At 44.8% G+C, this 16,513-nt stretch overlaps 1 protein-coding gene across 1 annotated transcript; it reads left to right on the forward strand.

Moving 5' to 3' along the window:
• The first annotated feature begins 258 nt into the window (after positions 1 to 258).
• Positions 259 to 15,733, forward strand: LOC120943039 (putative methyltransferase DDB_G0268948). Its single transcript, XM_040356102.1, has 8 exons — positions 259 to 344; positions 1,668 to 1,797; positions 4,917 to 5,077; positions 6,815 to 6,917; positions 9,943 to 10,053; positions 11,669 to 11,769; positions 11,964 to 12,101; positions 15,422 to 15,733. Exons 2-8 carry the CDS (start codon positions 1,687 to 1,689, stop codon positions 15,510 to 15,512), a joined length of 816 nt encoding a protein of 271 aa, XP_040212036.1. The 5' UTR covers positions 259 to 344; positions 1,668 to 1,686; the 3' UTR covers positions 15,513 to 15,733.
• The last annotated feature ends 780 nt before the right edge of the window (positions 15,734 to 16,513 follow it).

A 16,513-nucleotide genomic window follows, 5' to 3' on the forward strand; every position in this document is an offset into this window, starting at 1 on the left:
CAAACTCACTTCTGCACAGAAACCAGCGAGCTTCCAGGTTTTATTACCGAAGCTCAACTGAACAAGTCGGGGTTAAAAGCTCATTGGTTTCTATGCAGAGATGAGCTTAATTTTTGTACTCTCCAGCGATAGTAAATAAACCCCAATGTGTACTTAAAAGAGGTATGCCTGTAGTAAACATGAGGTGGGGCGGGAACGATTCAACGATGGCAACGCACCCTATAAAAGCAGAAACTCGGATGATTGGAGAGGAGACCGCGCTCCGCATCTCGTGTGACTTTGCTGCAAGGACGAATCGAATAAACTGGTAGCCCTTTGGACATCAACTTTTTCCTCCCAAAATTGTAGGAACTGTATGTTACTGTTTATGTTTTAACCTTATCAAGTACGAGGTGTAGAGTAGTTTAGTATTTAATAATCTTCCCACATTATTTGTCTATGATGTGTGTTGAAGCCGTGTGTGGAAACCTGTATTGCAACTCATTTGGGCTATTGTGGTTTTGTATGAAGTTGTATAATTCTACTTGTAAAATAATACAATTATTTACTTATTAATTTAATTGGGAGATATTTATACATTGGTAAGAATTCCCCATAGATTAAGGAACTCAGGAAATTGTTGTGTATACTACTGATTGTCAAAATTCATATTTTTATTAAGTTATTTATCAATTGCCGTAATTGGCTGGGGGCATTGTAATTCCACTGTACCTATATTCAGACACTACCCTTTTATTTATCATTTGCCAAAACACAACATTTTATTTATTTAAAATTCTCTGTATTTATCATCATTAAAATTACATACCACACATTCACAACATCCTCTCCTGTACATAGTGCCCACTGTCATTCCCTCCACACTTTTCTCCTATACATACTGTCCACTGCCATACCCTCCACACTCCTCTTCTGTACATACTGCCCACTGTCATACCCCCAGAATCCTCTCCTGTACATACTGCCCACTGTTATACCCTCCATACTGCCCACTGTCATACCCTCCACACTCCTCCCCTGTACATAGTGCCCACTGTCATACCCGCCACACTTTTCTCCTATATATAGTGCTCACTGCCATACCCTCCACACTCCTCTCCTGTACATACTGCCCACTGTCATACCCCCAGAATCCTCTCCTGTACATACTGTCATACCCTCCATACTGCCCACTGTCATACCCTCCACAGACCTCTCCTGTACATAGTGCCCACTGTCAAACCCTCCACAATCCTCTCCTGTACATACTGTCCACTGTCATACCCCTTCACACTCCTCTCCTGTACATACTGCCCACTGTCATACCCTCCACACTCCTCTCCTGTACATACTGCCCACTGTCATACCCTCCACACTTCTCTCCTGTACATACTGCCCACTGTCATACCCTCCACACTCCTCTCCTGTACATAGTGCCCACTGTCATACCCTCCACACTCCTCTCCTGTACATACTGCCCACTGTCATACCCTCCACACTCCTCTGCTGTACATAGTGCCCACTGTCATATCCTCCACACTTCTCTCCTGTACATACAGTTTTATCTTTCCCATACAGGTTAAAGTGACAGTGTATCTGCAAAGGAACCCCCCCCAAAGGTTTATTTTATAACGTATTTATATTTTTTTTTAATAAAAAAAAATTCTTCTGTTTGTTTATTATTATAGGTGATAATCTGAGTCCAAAATGGCAACACAGCTGTTTGAAGGAAAGGAGCATGCGTCTTGTTATCAGAAATTCAGGTTTGAGCCAACGCAAGAGATACTAGACCTTATCTTCAGTTATGTGGATGAAAGGGTGAGTGCATCCATTTCAACTGTGGGCTGCTGCCTGTTCACTTCCTGGATTTACACAGACACACAGAGGCACACCTGCAGCTCTCATTGGCCCTCTTATGACTTATTCCCCCTCCCTTCCTGGCAAACTCTTACCAGAGAGAGAGAGAGAGAGAAAGAGAGAGAGAGAGAGAGAGAGAGAGAGAGAGAGAGCTGTGTATGATGTCATAAGCCTAGACTAATGACCAGACAAGAAACAGGAAGGGGGCTGTAAAAGGTATTAACTGGCAGAAAAAAATAATGATTTACTATCCAAAGTTAAAACAACAATAAGGGCAGAAGATTTAATAGATGGAAAGATGAAAAAAATTGCTGAAGGTCCCCTTAAAGATAACAAGGTAATACATATAGGGCCAGATCCACAAAAACGGGTGTATATTTAGGCGGGCGTAGCGCATCTCATATGCGCTACGCCGCCATAACTCAGAGTGGCTCGTAGGGTATCCACAAAGCACTTGCTCCCATATGTGCACCGGCGTAACGTAAATCAGCCGGCGTAAGCCCGCGTAATTCAAAGTAGGCTTGGAGTGGGCATGTTGTATGGTAATCAGGTATCAGGTATGGTAATCAGTTATGTCCGTCCGTGGACGTATCCCAGTGCGCATGCGCGAAATCACGTCGCAAATGGTCAATGCTTTCGACGTGAACGTAACTTACGCAAATCCCTATTCGCGAACGATTTACGCAAACGACGTAAACGACGGAAAATTTGACGCTGTCCCGACGTCCATACCTAACATTGTGTACACCTCATAGAGGCAGGGGTAACGTTCCGCCGAAAAAAGCCTTACGTAAACGACGTAAAAAAATGCGCCGGGCGGACGTACGTTTGAGAATCGGCGTATCTAGCTAATTTGCATACTCTACGCGGAAATCAACGGAAGCGCCACCTAGCGGCCAGCGTAAATTTGCACCTAAGATCCGACGGCGTACTAAGACGTACGTCAGTCGGATCTAGCCCACATTCAGTCGTATCTTGTTTTGTGGATACAAAACAAAGATACGACGGCGCATCGTAGAACTTACGCGGCGTATCAATAGATACGCCGCCGTAAGTTCTTTGTGGATCTGTCCCTCACTGTTTTTTTAAGGAGAAACAAGGCTTTCTTTTGATTAAATTGTCTTCCAACATTGATTTTTTTTCACAATCCTTAGACAATAAACTGTAACAAAATTAAACAAAATGCCCATTTTTTTGAGCACTGTTAATTTAAAAAAAAAATGTGTTACTGCACATACAAGTGTACATTTTATTCTGCAATTTGTCCTGTTTAAAATGACACTAAAATGATTATTCTGGCACAAAGCATTGCAAAGTTCTTTACAAATTAAATCAAGTGTATTTTTTTTCAATTTTTAAAATGGTAAATGTGTAAATATATGTTAAATGTGTACAAATATTAACAAACAAAACAAAAAAAGGTTTAAATATTAAAAGTTAAAGTGATACTAAAGTATTTTTTGTTTGTTTAAAAATACCAAACATGTTATACTCATCTGCTCTGTGCAGTTGGTTTTGCCCAGAGCAGCCATAATCCTCCTCTTCTCGGGTCCCTCGCAGGTGCTCCTGGCCGCTCCCTCCTGCTTAGTGCCCCCGCACCAAGCAGCTTTCTATGGGGCCACCCGAGCCGAGCGGCTGCTCTGTGTGTCCATTCAGACACGGAGCGGTGGCTAGGCCCCTGCCCCCTCTCCTCATTATTTCACTGACTTTGATTGACAGCAGCGGCTGCTGTGTGTCTCAGCCAATCAGGAGGGAGAGACCCGGACAGCTGAGTCTCTTGTGCAAGATCGCAGGATTGAGATAGGGCTAAGGAAAGTATTAGGGGGGCTGCTTCACACAGAAGGTTTTTTATCTTAATGCATAAAATGCATTAGGATAAAAAAAGAACCTTCTGACTTTACAAACACTTTAATAAAATAGAAACAGAAGGAAATAGTTGAAGAGAGAAGGAGTCTAAGGAGTTAATTAGAGCTGATTAGAGTAAACTAAGGGTTAATAAGGAGTTTAAACAAAGGAACTCTTTTTTTTACTTTTTTTTTACCTGTCAGATTGCTGACATCTACAGATTGAAGTTTCATCTCTTTGATCTGCAGATGAATGAACAGAATGATACAAAAGTAACAATATTGTTAATTTATATCTTTTTATATTCACATCTGAGCAGTGTTATTTATAAACACTGATTCAGACTGGTTTTGACAGCTAGAGCTGCTGCTGACACCTTCTCTGAGTATACTGTAATGCTGGCTGTAATTAATCAAAGCCGACATTTGCTGTATACTGGGGGAAGAGGGGTACCGGAAGCAGGGCAGAGACTGGATGTACTACACACACCCTGTGTACAATGATTTTTTTTTTCCGAGTGTGTAGCACGGCCAAGGTACTTACCAGTCCCTGGAGTCCCTCTCTTTCCTCCCACAGCCAGTTCTCACAGTTGCAGGACTCTGGTGCCAACAACTTGATGTTGGGAGCCGACTGTGGCTTCCTCAGGAAATCCCACTCCCTGCGGAGAGATTGTGCAGCACTTTACAACTGATCCTGTGGCCTCCTGGGACGTTTGATGCCAAGTTGCATAGTTCTCGCCTAGACCTGTCAGAAAATGGCACCCACTCCCATAAAAAAACAACATCATTACTGGCAGAGTAGGGAGTGAGGAGGAGGATGAGAAGAACTTTCACTTTCAAGTACACCTGTAAGGAGCCCGATGGTCCCCAGGGGCCCGGCCCGCACCCCCCTATTTTTTATTCATCAGCTTCCCAAGCCCCCCCCCGCTTCTCAATTCGTGGCACCCCCGTTCTCAATTTGTGCACCCCACCTGCTTCTCAATTCGCGTGCGGCACCCCTCCCCCCAAGTTCTCTGGCTGGCTATGCTATGGCTATGACTGTGCTGGGGGCATGCAGTGAGCATGTTCTTAGCACAGAAATCTTGGCTTTCCATGGACTCCTATGTGCAGTGTGAGGTCTTTAAAGCCCACCTTCTTTGCAGCCACATATATGCATGATGTGGGCGGCAAGAGGTTAAACCCAAAACGCCACCAGTGTCATTGTGATGTATTTTGAAGATGTTTCTGTCTTCCTAGTTACACAAACCATATGGATTTGCTGTGGACGTTGGCTGTGGAACGGGTCAGAACACAAGAGTTTTCTCTCCATACTTCAAAAAAGTTCTCGGAATCGACATCAGTGAGGCTCAGATAGAGGAGGCCAAGAAAGCCACGGGGTCACCCAATGTCACATACAGGTGGGGGCATTCTAAACGTGTTTCATTAGTTATGTTTAGGGGAGGATCAGGAACCTTTTGGCCTGATGGAGCACACCCAACCAAGTAGCCCCTTTCCTGATATAGACAGACCTATTTGGGCTAAAGAAACTTTACCATGCAAAGTGTGCCGTAGTGCTGCAGTAATTTGTGGGTATTCCTAAGGAAAATTGTTGTGGATGTTGGGGTGTTTGGTGGGTATTCCTAAAGGACATTGTTTGGGGATGTTGGGGTGATTGGTGGGTATTCCTAAAGGACATTGTTGGGGGATGTTGGGGTGATTGGTGGGTATTCCTAAAGGACATTGTTGGGGGATGTTGGGGTGATTGGTGGGTATTCCTAAAGGACATTGTTGGGGGATGTTGGGGTGATTGGTGGGTATTCCTAAAGGACATTGTTGGAGGATGTTGGGGTGATTGGTGGGTATTCCTAAAGGACATTGTTGGGGAATTTTGGGGTGATTGGTGGGTATTCCTAAAGGACATTGTTGGGGGATGTTGGGGTGATTGGTGGGTATTCCTAAAGAACATTGTTGGGGGATGTTGGGGTGATTGGTGGGTATTCCTAAAGGACATTGTTGGGGAATTTTGGGGTGATTGGTGGGTATTCCTAAAGGACATTTTTGGGGGATGTTGGGGTGATTGGTTGGTATTCAAAAAGGACATTGCTGAGGGATGTTGGGGTAATTGGTGGGTATTCCTAAAGGACATTGTTGGGGGATGTTGGGGTGATTGGTGCGTATTCCTAAAGGACATTGTTGGGGGATGTTGGGGTGATTGGTGGGTATTCCTAAAGGAAATTGTTGGGGGATGTTGGGGTGATTGGTGCGTATTCCTAAAGGACATTGTTGGGGGATGTTGGGGTGATTGGTGGGTATTCCTAAAGGAAATTGTTGGGGGATGTTGGGGTGATTGGTGGGTATTCCTAAAGGAAATTGTTGGGGGATGTTGGGGTGATTGGTGGGTATTCCTAAAAGGACATTGTTGGGGTGGGTGGTGGGTATTCTTAAAGGACATTGTTGGGGTGATTGGTGGGTATTCCTAAAGGGCATTGTTGGGGTGATCGGTGGGTATTCTGAATGGACATTGTTGGGGTGATTAGTGGGTATTCCTAAAGGACGTTGTTGGGGGATGTTGGGGTGATTGGTGGGTATTCCTAAAGGACGTTGTTGGGGGATGTTGGGGTGATTGGTGGGTATTCTGAAAGGACATTGTTGGGAGATGTTGGGGTGATTGGTGGGTATTCCTAAAGGGCATTTTTGGGGGGGATGTTGGGGTGATTGGTGAATATTCCCAAATAATATTGTTGGGGAATTGGGGGGGGGGGGTTGCATGCTGTTTTCTTCTGTTTGTTTGCTTACATTTGTAAAATAATAAATGTGGCCCTTCTAGTGTGTAATAAACACCGTTCATAATCTGGGAGGAACTCCTAGGGAGGACAATTAGCTGTACAGCTACTGTACCTGTGACATTGTTGGTGGTTTACTGGCTGCTGCATTGGCCTGGTACACATTCATTCTAGTTTAAACTGGGTGAATGTGACTGGAGCATGTCAGTGAAGGATTCATTGGGTGATTTTTCTGTGAATTCTTTATAAACAGTCCATCCCTTTGTGTCATCTGGGAATAGGATGAGGCAGAAAAGTCAGAAGCACAGAGCCCAGGGTTGGACTTTCAATTCAACCAGATGGTGTTACTAGTCTAACCTGTCATTTCTGCAGTGTCTGTTCAGCTGAAGAGATGTCGGTTGGTGACGCCTCTGTTGATCTACTAACAGCGAGTATTGCTGCCCATTGGTTTACCACTGAAACGTTTCTAAAAGAGGTAAAAACAAACTGCTGCACCTTGCAATATGTGATATACATTACATACACCTGACCCCTGCATTCTTTACACTGTGCTGCATGGTAACATAATCTGGACTCCTGAGCAATGTGCTGCATGTTGAATACTGCAGACAGCTGTACAATTTATGCATTTTGTGTGCTACATAGTGTACCCTGCTCATTATGATTTAACTTACATAACCTAAACTGCGATATGTATGCTGTGCTGTATATTGCATACAGTGGATCACTGCAGTCTATTTACTGTGCTATATATTATATACACTGAACTGCTACACTCTATACACTATGCTATATATTATATACACTAAACTGCTACACTATATATATACCCTGTGCTATATTTTACTAGGGATGGGCCGAACACCCCCCGATTCGGTTCGCATCCAGAACATGCGAACGGACCGAAAGTTTGCGCGAACATTAGAACACTGTTAAAGTCTGTGGGACGCGAACGTGAGAAATCAAAATTGCGAATTTTAAATGCTAATATGGAAGTTATTGTCCTAAAAAGTGTTTGGGGACCCGAGTCCTGCCCCAGGGGACATGTATTAATGCAAAAAAAGTTTTAAAAACGTTAGTTTTTTCTGGAGCAGTGATTTTAATGATGCTTAAAGTGAAAAAATAAAAGTGAAATATTCCTTTAAATATGTACCTGCTGGGTGTCTATAGTATGCCTGTGAAGTGGCACGTGTTTCCCATGTTTAAAACTGTCCCTGCACAAAATGATATTTCTGAAGGAATAAAAGTCATTTAAAACTGCAATATGGATGAAAATTATTGAGAAACACGGCATGGGTTTCCCCCCTGCCCATTATCAGGCCCTTTGGGTCTTGTATGGATATTAAGGGGAACCCCGCACACAAATTAAAAAAAGAAAAGGCGTGGGGCCCCCAGGCCCTATATACTCTGAACAGCCGTATACAGGCGGTACAAACAAGACAGGGACTGTAGGTTTGTTGTTAAGTTGAATCTGTTTGTAATTTGGAACAGCTACAATTTTTAAGGTAGCTCCAGACAAAAAATCTATTTTTAAGCTTTTTGGAAAACATAGGGAAGGGTTATCACCCCTGTAACATTTGTTTTGCTGTCTGTGCCCCTGTTCAGAATATTTCACCTCACTTTCTGTCCCAATAACAATTGGATTTTGAAAATGTGGGTTTTTTAGGGAAACAAGGATTGGTGATAAAGCATCAGTGGAGAGGAGACATCTTTTTCCCATATTAACCACTTAAGGACCGGACCAATATGCTGCTAAATGACCCAAGGGGTTTTTACAATTCGGCACTGCGTTGCTTTAACAGACAATTGTGCGGTCGTGCGACGTGGCTCCCAAACAAAATTGGCGTCCTTTTTTTTCCCACAAATAGAGCTTTCTTTTGGTGGTATTTGATCACCTCTGCGGTTTTTATTTTTTGCGCTATAAACAAAAATATAGCGACAATTTTGAAAAAAATTCAATATTTTTTACTTTTTGCTATAATAAATATCCCCCAAAAATATATATACATTTTTTTTTTCCTCAGTTTAGGGCGATACGTATTCTTCTACCTATTTTTGGTAAAAAAAAAATCGCAATAAGCGTTTATCGATTGGTTTGCGCAAAATTTATAGCGTTTACAAAATAGGGGGTCGTTTTATTATTTTTTTTTTTATACTACTAATGGCGGCGATTAGCGTTTTTTTTCGTGACTGCGACATTATGGCGGACACTTCGGACAATTTTGACACATTTTTGGGACCATTGTCATTTTCACAGCAAAAAATGCATTTAAATTGCATTGTTTATTGTGAAAATGACAGTTGCAGTTTGGGAGTTAACCACAGGGGGCGCTGTAGGAGTTAGGGTTCACCTAGTGTGTGTTTACAACTGTAGGGGGGTGTGGCTGTAGGACTGACGTCATCGATCGAGTCGCCCTATAAAAGGGATCACTCGATCGATGCGCCGCCACAGTGAAGCACGGGGAAGCCGTGTTTACATACGGCTCTCCCCGTTCTTCAGCTCCGGGGAGCGAATCTCTCCTGAAGCCACGGGAACCGCCGCATGTACGGGGGGGTCCCGATCAGGCCCCCGACCCACGTCTAGGCAGGCACGTACAGGTAGGTTGATGTACCTGTCCATGCCATTCTGCCGACGTAAATGTACATGCGGCGGTCCGGAAGTGGTTAACACTTACAGGAAAAAATTTCCCTTCCTAGGGGTAGATTTCCTCTCACTTCCTGTTGTCTCCCTCCGTTTGTAAGTAGGAGTCGTTTGTAAGTTGGATGTTTGAAAGTAGGGGACCACCTGTATATAACATATGGCCTGCCCTATACTCTGCATAATTTTGGGCCTTAGGTGTTGGTGGTACCAGAACACTGTAAGCCCTCACAGTTACTCTTGGTGGGCGCAGGAATAAGCCCTGCTGTGAAATATTAGATCAAAAATTGTAATTACACGCCCCTGTTAAACAGAGGCAGAAAAATTGGGCTTTAGGCACTGGTGCTGGTGCCACAACACTACAACCCCTCACAGATACTCTAGTTGAGCACAGGAACGAGCCCTGCTGCAAAACACGTACACCAGGAATGGCCTACAGTCAGGTATAGGCTTGGCTGGACTACAATGCAGTGGATATATATATGTAGTAGACTGTATATATATTTTATGCACTGCAGCTCACTGCATGCTTGGCCAATCATCAGCCAGCAATGCACTGCGATGACGCAGTGCATTATGGGCCGTGACGCGCTACTCGAATTCGGCCCATAATGTTCGATCTTCATCGAACAGCCGATGTTCGAGTCAAACTCATGTTCGCCTCGAACAGATAGCTCATCCCTATATTTTACATACACTGAATGGCTGCACTATACACTGTGCTATATATTATATTCCCCAAATCACTGAACTCTCAATGCTAGAATATATTTTATATTTTTTTTATAAAATCAGTATTTCATTCTGGTCATTGAAGGGGCACACTTTTGCTGATATAATAATGTAGATGTCATCATTTCAGGTCGATCGGGTCTTAAAGCCAGGAGGCTGCATTGCTATCTCCTCTTACTTTGCCAATGCGGAAATTCACTACAAGGACAGCACCGAACAGATGACTGAGGTCTATGCAGAGGTCAGTACTGAATATCTTTGTGTTTTCAGTGTCCTTTATCTTACATACTGCCAGTGGCGGCTGGTGCTCAAAATTCTTGGGGGGGCGCAAACAAACTGAAAAAAACCCCATCCATTTCAGCCACTATCCCAGTCAAATGCAGCTACTGTGCCCATCAAATGCAGCCATTATGCCCATCAAATTCAGCCACTGTGCCCATCAAATGCAGTCACTGTGAGGAGCTCCGGTGGCTCAACGCGATTGGCACTGCACTGACAAGCCATTCACCTCTGCAGCTAGGGGTTCGCATCCCGGTCTCAGCTACATGTGAATTGAGTTTGGTGGTCTCAGCCCGGCTCCCGGTGGGTGTGCTATGCGAGGTAAGCCTGCGCTTAGTACGCCCACCCACCACACTTACACACGCACTCGAAATTGGGTTAACATGCACGCACTTTGACCACGCGGTCTCTAAAAAGAGAGGCGAAGGACTAACGGGGCTGGTTGAGCGGGCTAGATCCTCTCACTCCCTTATAGGGAGTCCCTCTGCCCCGTTGGGCTTTAAAGCGGAGCAGGTAGGGCGGGCTGTGTGGGAGGACCCCCTCACACACCCGCCATTGCCACCCGGGGCATGGAGAAAGGTGGCAGATTGCCTCTGGGGGAGGCCTGCCTACTCCCAACTCCTGCAGTCCGGCTCCTCTCTCGAGTACACGCACAAAATACACTTTAAAAAAAAAATGCAGCCACTGTACCCATAAATTGCCACCACTGTGCAATCAAACGCAGCTACTGTACCCATCAATTGCTAACACTGTGCCCATAAATTGCTGCCAGTGTGCCCATCAATTGCCACTACTGTGCCAATCAACTGCCGCTACTGCCGCAGCCGGTCGATTGGCAAACCCCACACTTACCCCATTTAGTTTGTGGACCTGTGTCTCCTCCTTGGTATCTCCTCCTCAGTGTCTCCTCCTTGGCGCCTCCTCCTTAGCGTCTTCTCCTTGGTGTCTCCTCCTCGGCGTCTCCTCCTCTGTGTCTCCTCCTCTGTGTCTCCTCCTCGGCGTCTCCTCCTTGGCGTCTCCTCCTTGGTGTCTCCTCCTCGGCGCCTCCTCCTCGGCGCGTCTTCTCCTTGGTGTCTCCTCCTCTGCGTCTCCTCGGCGTCTCCTCCTTGGTGTCTCCTCTGCGGTGTCTCCTGCTCAGCTGAACCGGGGGGGGTGGCCAGTGGTTTGTTTGACGCCCCCCTCCCAAATGGAGCATCCGTCGTCACTTGTCAGAGCCATGGCTTTCCAATCAGCAGGGCACATGAGCTTTACTAAACGCAGAGCTGTGGGTCTGACTTAACAGGGGACAAGTTGGACCTCGGGAGAGACCACTGCTCCCACACAGAGATCAACTTTTCATCTGCTGGCAGGGGACAGACTTTTCTATTCAGGCTGTGGCTGCTTTCCAAAGAAAAGTAACTGTAAGACTTTGCACACCTGTTTATTTTGATGCACCCGGGAGGTATTTAGCTGGTTTAAACTGGAGGTTCGGTTGGGTTTTTATGTGGCCCCCCATTTTAAATGCAGATCAATCATGAAATAATTATTTATTGAAAAATATCTCCATGTGTAAAGACAAAGATTTCACTTATTTTCAGGTGCTAAATAGCCTGGCGCCATATATGCATGAGAAGATTACCAATATGAGGACCAAATACAAGGAAATGTATGAATCCATCCCTTACCCCGACAAAAGAAGGTCCGACTACTTCTATATATCAACCATCTGATATGTGGTAACCTCTGGTCACCGGCTTCTCTCATGCCGCGTACACACCATCACTTTATGTGATGAAAAAAAACTACATTTTTTGTGAATAACTGATGATAGGAATGTAAAGATTGCATGTCTATAACCTCTTTATTAACTAATGTTGCTATTTGCCTTTGCAGGATTGAAAACATTGGGACCAAGATCCGAGTGCCATTGTCAAGTCTGATGGGTCTTTTTACTACCTTCTCCGCGTTCCACATCTATCTTAGGAAAGAGCCTGAAAAAGCGAAGGAAATGCTAAGAACAGCAGAGGAAAGGTGAGAATGTAGGTGAATGGGACAGGAAATAGCAGCCGGGAACAGAGGACAAGAAAGGTACAAATTGTGCAGCAGTGTTGTCACCCTGAGGACTGAGTGATCCTAGAAGGACATGAAGATTTAAATAGTCTTTAATATAGGAGTGTGCATGAGGTGTGTCGCATGTGCCCAAAATGATCAAATTGTCAAAGTGTCAATATTTTGTGTGGCCACCATTATTTTCCAGCACTGCCTTAACCCTCTTGGGCATGGAGGTCACCAGAGCTTCACAGGTTGCCACTGGAGTCCTCTTCCTCTCCTCCTTGCGCTCCTCCACCTTTCGTTTGAGGAGCCCCACAGATGCTCAATAGGGTTTAGGTCTGGAGACATGCTTGGCCAGTCCATCACCTTTACCCTCAGCTTCTTTAGCAAGGCAGTGGTGGTCTTGGAGGTGTGTTTGGGGTCGTTATGTTGGAATACTGCCCTGTGGCCCAGTCTCTGAAGGGAGGGGATCATGCTCTGTTCTGTTCCCACATGAAGGCGAATGAAGGTATAACTGATTGTAACTGTGTGACTTCCTACCTTCGTATTCAAGCAGTGGGGCAGACAGGACCCGTAGATGTTCAGGTTATATGGATTCAGACTCAGACATGAGGATGAAATCAGCGTGGGTTTATTCAATCCAGATTAGACAATAAACGGTGATACAATACTGTTCTGTAGTAGTGGTATCAATGCTGACTTGTTGGTATATGTCCTGAGGCTAGCTGCTGTGGCTGCTGAGCTGCTGCTGACTTCTGCTGAGCTACTGCTGACTTCTGCTGGTCAAAAAACTGATGCCTTCTCGAGCCCAAAAATGTGGCGTGTCTAGTCACACAGCCATTAGGAAACTGAGATGGCTGCCCCCAGTGAAGAGGCCAGCCCTCCTCGAGTCCACGCCTCCGATGCAAAAAACTTTACTAACAAGAACAGAGACGTGTGGCATGCAAATTCTGGCCAGCAGATGGCAGCAGTGAAAGAGATGCATGAAAACAAACATGGAGAAATAAAGATTAAAAATGCAATGTACAAATAACTGAGAACAGCACATGCTCTGCTTCAGTATGTCACAGTACATGTTGGCATTAATGGTTCCCTCAATGATCTGTAGCTCCCCAGTGCCGGCAGCACTCATGCAGCTCCAGACCATGACACTCCCACCACCATGCTTGACTGTAGGCAAGACACACTTGTCTTTGTACTCCTCACCTGGTTGCCGCCACACACGCCTGTCACCATATGAACCAAATAGGTTTATATTGGTCCTATCAGCAGACAAACTTGGCAGCCGCCTAGGCTGCACTCCTGCTTAGGGGCACCCAGCCGCTAATTTCCCTCCGCGTCTGCATGCTCTACAGGCTGCAGCATGTAACAAACTTAGTCTCAGGCAGCTGTTAAATCTGGCTGGTAGTGTAATTAGAGGCGCAGCTCAGCTCTGGAGCCAGCGCTAGAGGAAGCAGAGCCGATGCTTCCTGTACAGAGCCGCCTCCTGTCACATGGGCAGGGCAAAGGGGGTGGAGCCAATGGGAGCGGCAAAATGAGGTTTCGCATAGGGTGTCAAAAATCCTTGCACCAGCCCTGCCTATCAGACTACAGGACATGGTTCCAGTAATCCATGTCCTTAGTCTGTTTGTCTTCAGCAAACTGTTTGTGGGCTTTCTTGTGCATCATCTTTAGAAGAGGCTTCCTTCTGGGACAACAGCCATGAAAACCAATTTGATGCAGTGTGTGGCGTATGGTCTGAGCACTGACAGGCTGACCCCCCCACCCCTTTAACCTCTGCAGCAATGCTGGCAGCACTTATACGTCTATTTCCCAAAGACAACCTCTGGATATGACGCTGAGCACGTGACCTCAACTTCTTTGGTTGACCATGGAGAGGCCTGTTCTGAGTGGAACCCGTCCTGTTATTATACCGCTGTATGGTCTTGGCCCCCGTGCTGCAGCTCAGTTTCAGGGTCTTGGCAATCTTCTTATAGCCTAGGCCATCTTTATGTAGAGCAACAATTCTATTTTTCAGATCCTTAGAGAGTTCTTTGCCGTGAAGTGCCATGTTGAACATCCAGTGACCAGTATGAGGGAGTGAGAGCGATAACACCAAATTTAACACACCTGCTCCCCATTCACACCTGAGACCTTGTAACACTAACAAGTCACATGACACCGGGGAGGGAAAATGGCTAATTGGGCCTAATTTGGACTTTTTCACTTAGGCCCCGTACACACCATAGAATCCATCCGCAGATAAATCCCAGCAAATGGGTTTCAGCGGATAGATCCTATGGTGTGTACACGCCAGCAGATCTTTTTCCGCGGATATATCTCCCCTGGGATGGATTCCAGCAGATCGGATATTTGCTGACATGCACAACATATCCATCTGCTGGAGTCCATCCCAACGGATGGATCCGCTGGTCTGTACAGACTCACCGAATCCATCCATCCGAAGGGATCCCCCGCATGCGTCGTAATGATTTGACGCATGCGTGGAATTCCTTATATGACAGCGTCGCGCACGTCGCCGTGTCATAATCGCGGCGACGGCGCGACACGTCATCGCCAGAGGATTTCGGCGCGGATTTCAATGTGATGGTGTGTACACACCATCGCATGAAAATCCGCCGAAATCCACGAGAGGATTTATCCGCGGAAACGGTCCGCTGGACCGTATTCGCGGATAAATTCTATTGTGTGTATGGGGCCTTAGGGGTGTACTCACTTTTGTTAAAAGCGGTTTAGACATTAATGGCTGTGTGTTGAGTTATTTTGAGGGGACAGCAAATTTACACTGTTATACAAGCTGTACACTCACTACACAACATTGTAGCAAAGTGTCATTTCTTCTGTGTTGTCACATGAAAAAATAGAAGAAAATATTTACACAAATGTGAGGGGTGTACTCACTTTTGTGAGATTCTCTCTCTCTCTCTCTCTCTCTCTCTCTCTTTCTCTCTCTCTCTCTCTCTATATATATATATATATATATATATATATATATATATATATATATATATATATATATATATAGATAGATAGATAGATAGAGAGAGAGAGAGAGTATATAGACAGACACACACGTTTATTGAAGTTTTGGGTTGCACACCTAATGAAATAATATGCTGCGCACACGTATGTATTACACCCTAAATTTGAATTTAATATCATCATGGTCCAAAAGGTTGGGCTGAGCCTTTAACCCACTGAAAGCCACCTAAAAAAAAAGTTCTGAGTGGAGTTGGGTTTTGAAGTATTCAATGTTTGGGAATGTTCTCAGACTATTCTGTACATGAATCCTCTTTCAGGTTCCTTCGGATCATGGGGACGTCCTCCACTGACACTGAGGTTGAAATTTGGCTACAAAACCTCCTTCTGTTGGCTTCTAAACCTCAGTAAAGCATTGATTTGGAAAACCGTCGATGAACCCTGCAAGACATGGCTGGAGACCCCGCTGATCGGTATTTGAACATGTCAAAAGTTTCAGGATGTCAGATGTACAAACGGAAAACTCAAGTGCAATCCTCTCTGTATAAAATCAAACCATGAACAATGAGACAAAATATCAACTGTGACAATGTAGCAAAAAGCCCAAATAAAAAAAAAAATCTCTAAATATATAACTTTGTATCTTTTGTGATCATTTATCTCCAACTATCACTGTGTATGAATCCCTCCTAATACCTCAGTCCCCATACACCAACCAGTACTCACAAAGAGAAGTAACATTTTTCTTTTTTTTAAGAATCATATTTACCTTCTGTCTGCCTCTGCACTGAGAACCGAGCGATCGAACACTGCCGATCGTTCGGTTTTCAAAACTCCCCAGGCAGATGCAGTGTCACTGCTGTGGCACCGGCCCTCCATTCCACGGTAGTACCATCTGGAGGTAACCCCTCTATATTGTATGTATGGATATACATTTTTATGAACTGTACCAGTTATTATAATTGTATTGGATATACACTTACTCATGATTATGCGTTTGTATGTTAATTTATATAATAAACTGAATTCTTTATACCTATGTGCTTCATTCAAAGTCCCAATCCCCTTTCCCCTCCCTTTTTGACATATAGATAGGGATGGAGGCACTTGACCTCACCAGGCCCCTGCCTCATATAAAGTCCCAACTGTTCTCTTTTCTTATAGCAATACAGGGATGGAAGCGCGTAGTTTAGGTTTTGCTTGGTCTGATAACATCTACATATCTATTAATTATACTCATATTACTAGTTTTGTTTAATTCTCCCTCTCTGGGGCCAACAACCTTAGGATGGGGCTGTTACCTCCCATCCCTTGTATACAGCCTCGCCTGTTCTATTTAGTGTGTCATGTGATCTGATTTAGGGGCCCTCTGGCTCCCATACCTGAGTACCTGTCACAGTCCATTTGAGTAC

The sequence above is a fragment of the Rana temporaria genome, chromosome 6 (assembly GCF_905171775.1).
Source record: "Rana temporaria chromosome 6, aRanTem1.1, whole genome shotgun sequence".
NCBI classification, from domain to species: Eukaryota; Metazoa; Chordata; class Amphibia; order Anura; family Ranidae; genus Rana; species Rana temporaria.

What these genes read in the sequence shown, in the direction of transcription:
- LOC120943039 (XM_040356102.1), top strand. Translation starts at nt 1,687, where the DNA reads ATGGCAACACAGCTGTTTGAAGGAAAGGAGCATGCGTCTTGTTATCAG. An exon ending in TCACCCAATGTCACATACAG is followed by an intron (nt 5,078 to 6,814) that starts GTGGGGGCATTC and finishes TCATTTCTGCAG; the next exon opens with TGTCTGTTCAGCTGAAGAGA. An exon ending in CTGAAACGTTTCTAAAAGAG is followed by an intron (nt 6,918 to 9,942) that starts GTAAAAACAAAC and finishes TCATCATTTCAG; the next exon opens with GTCGATCGGGTCTTAAAGCC.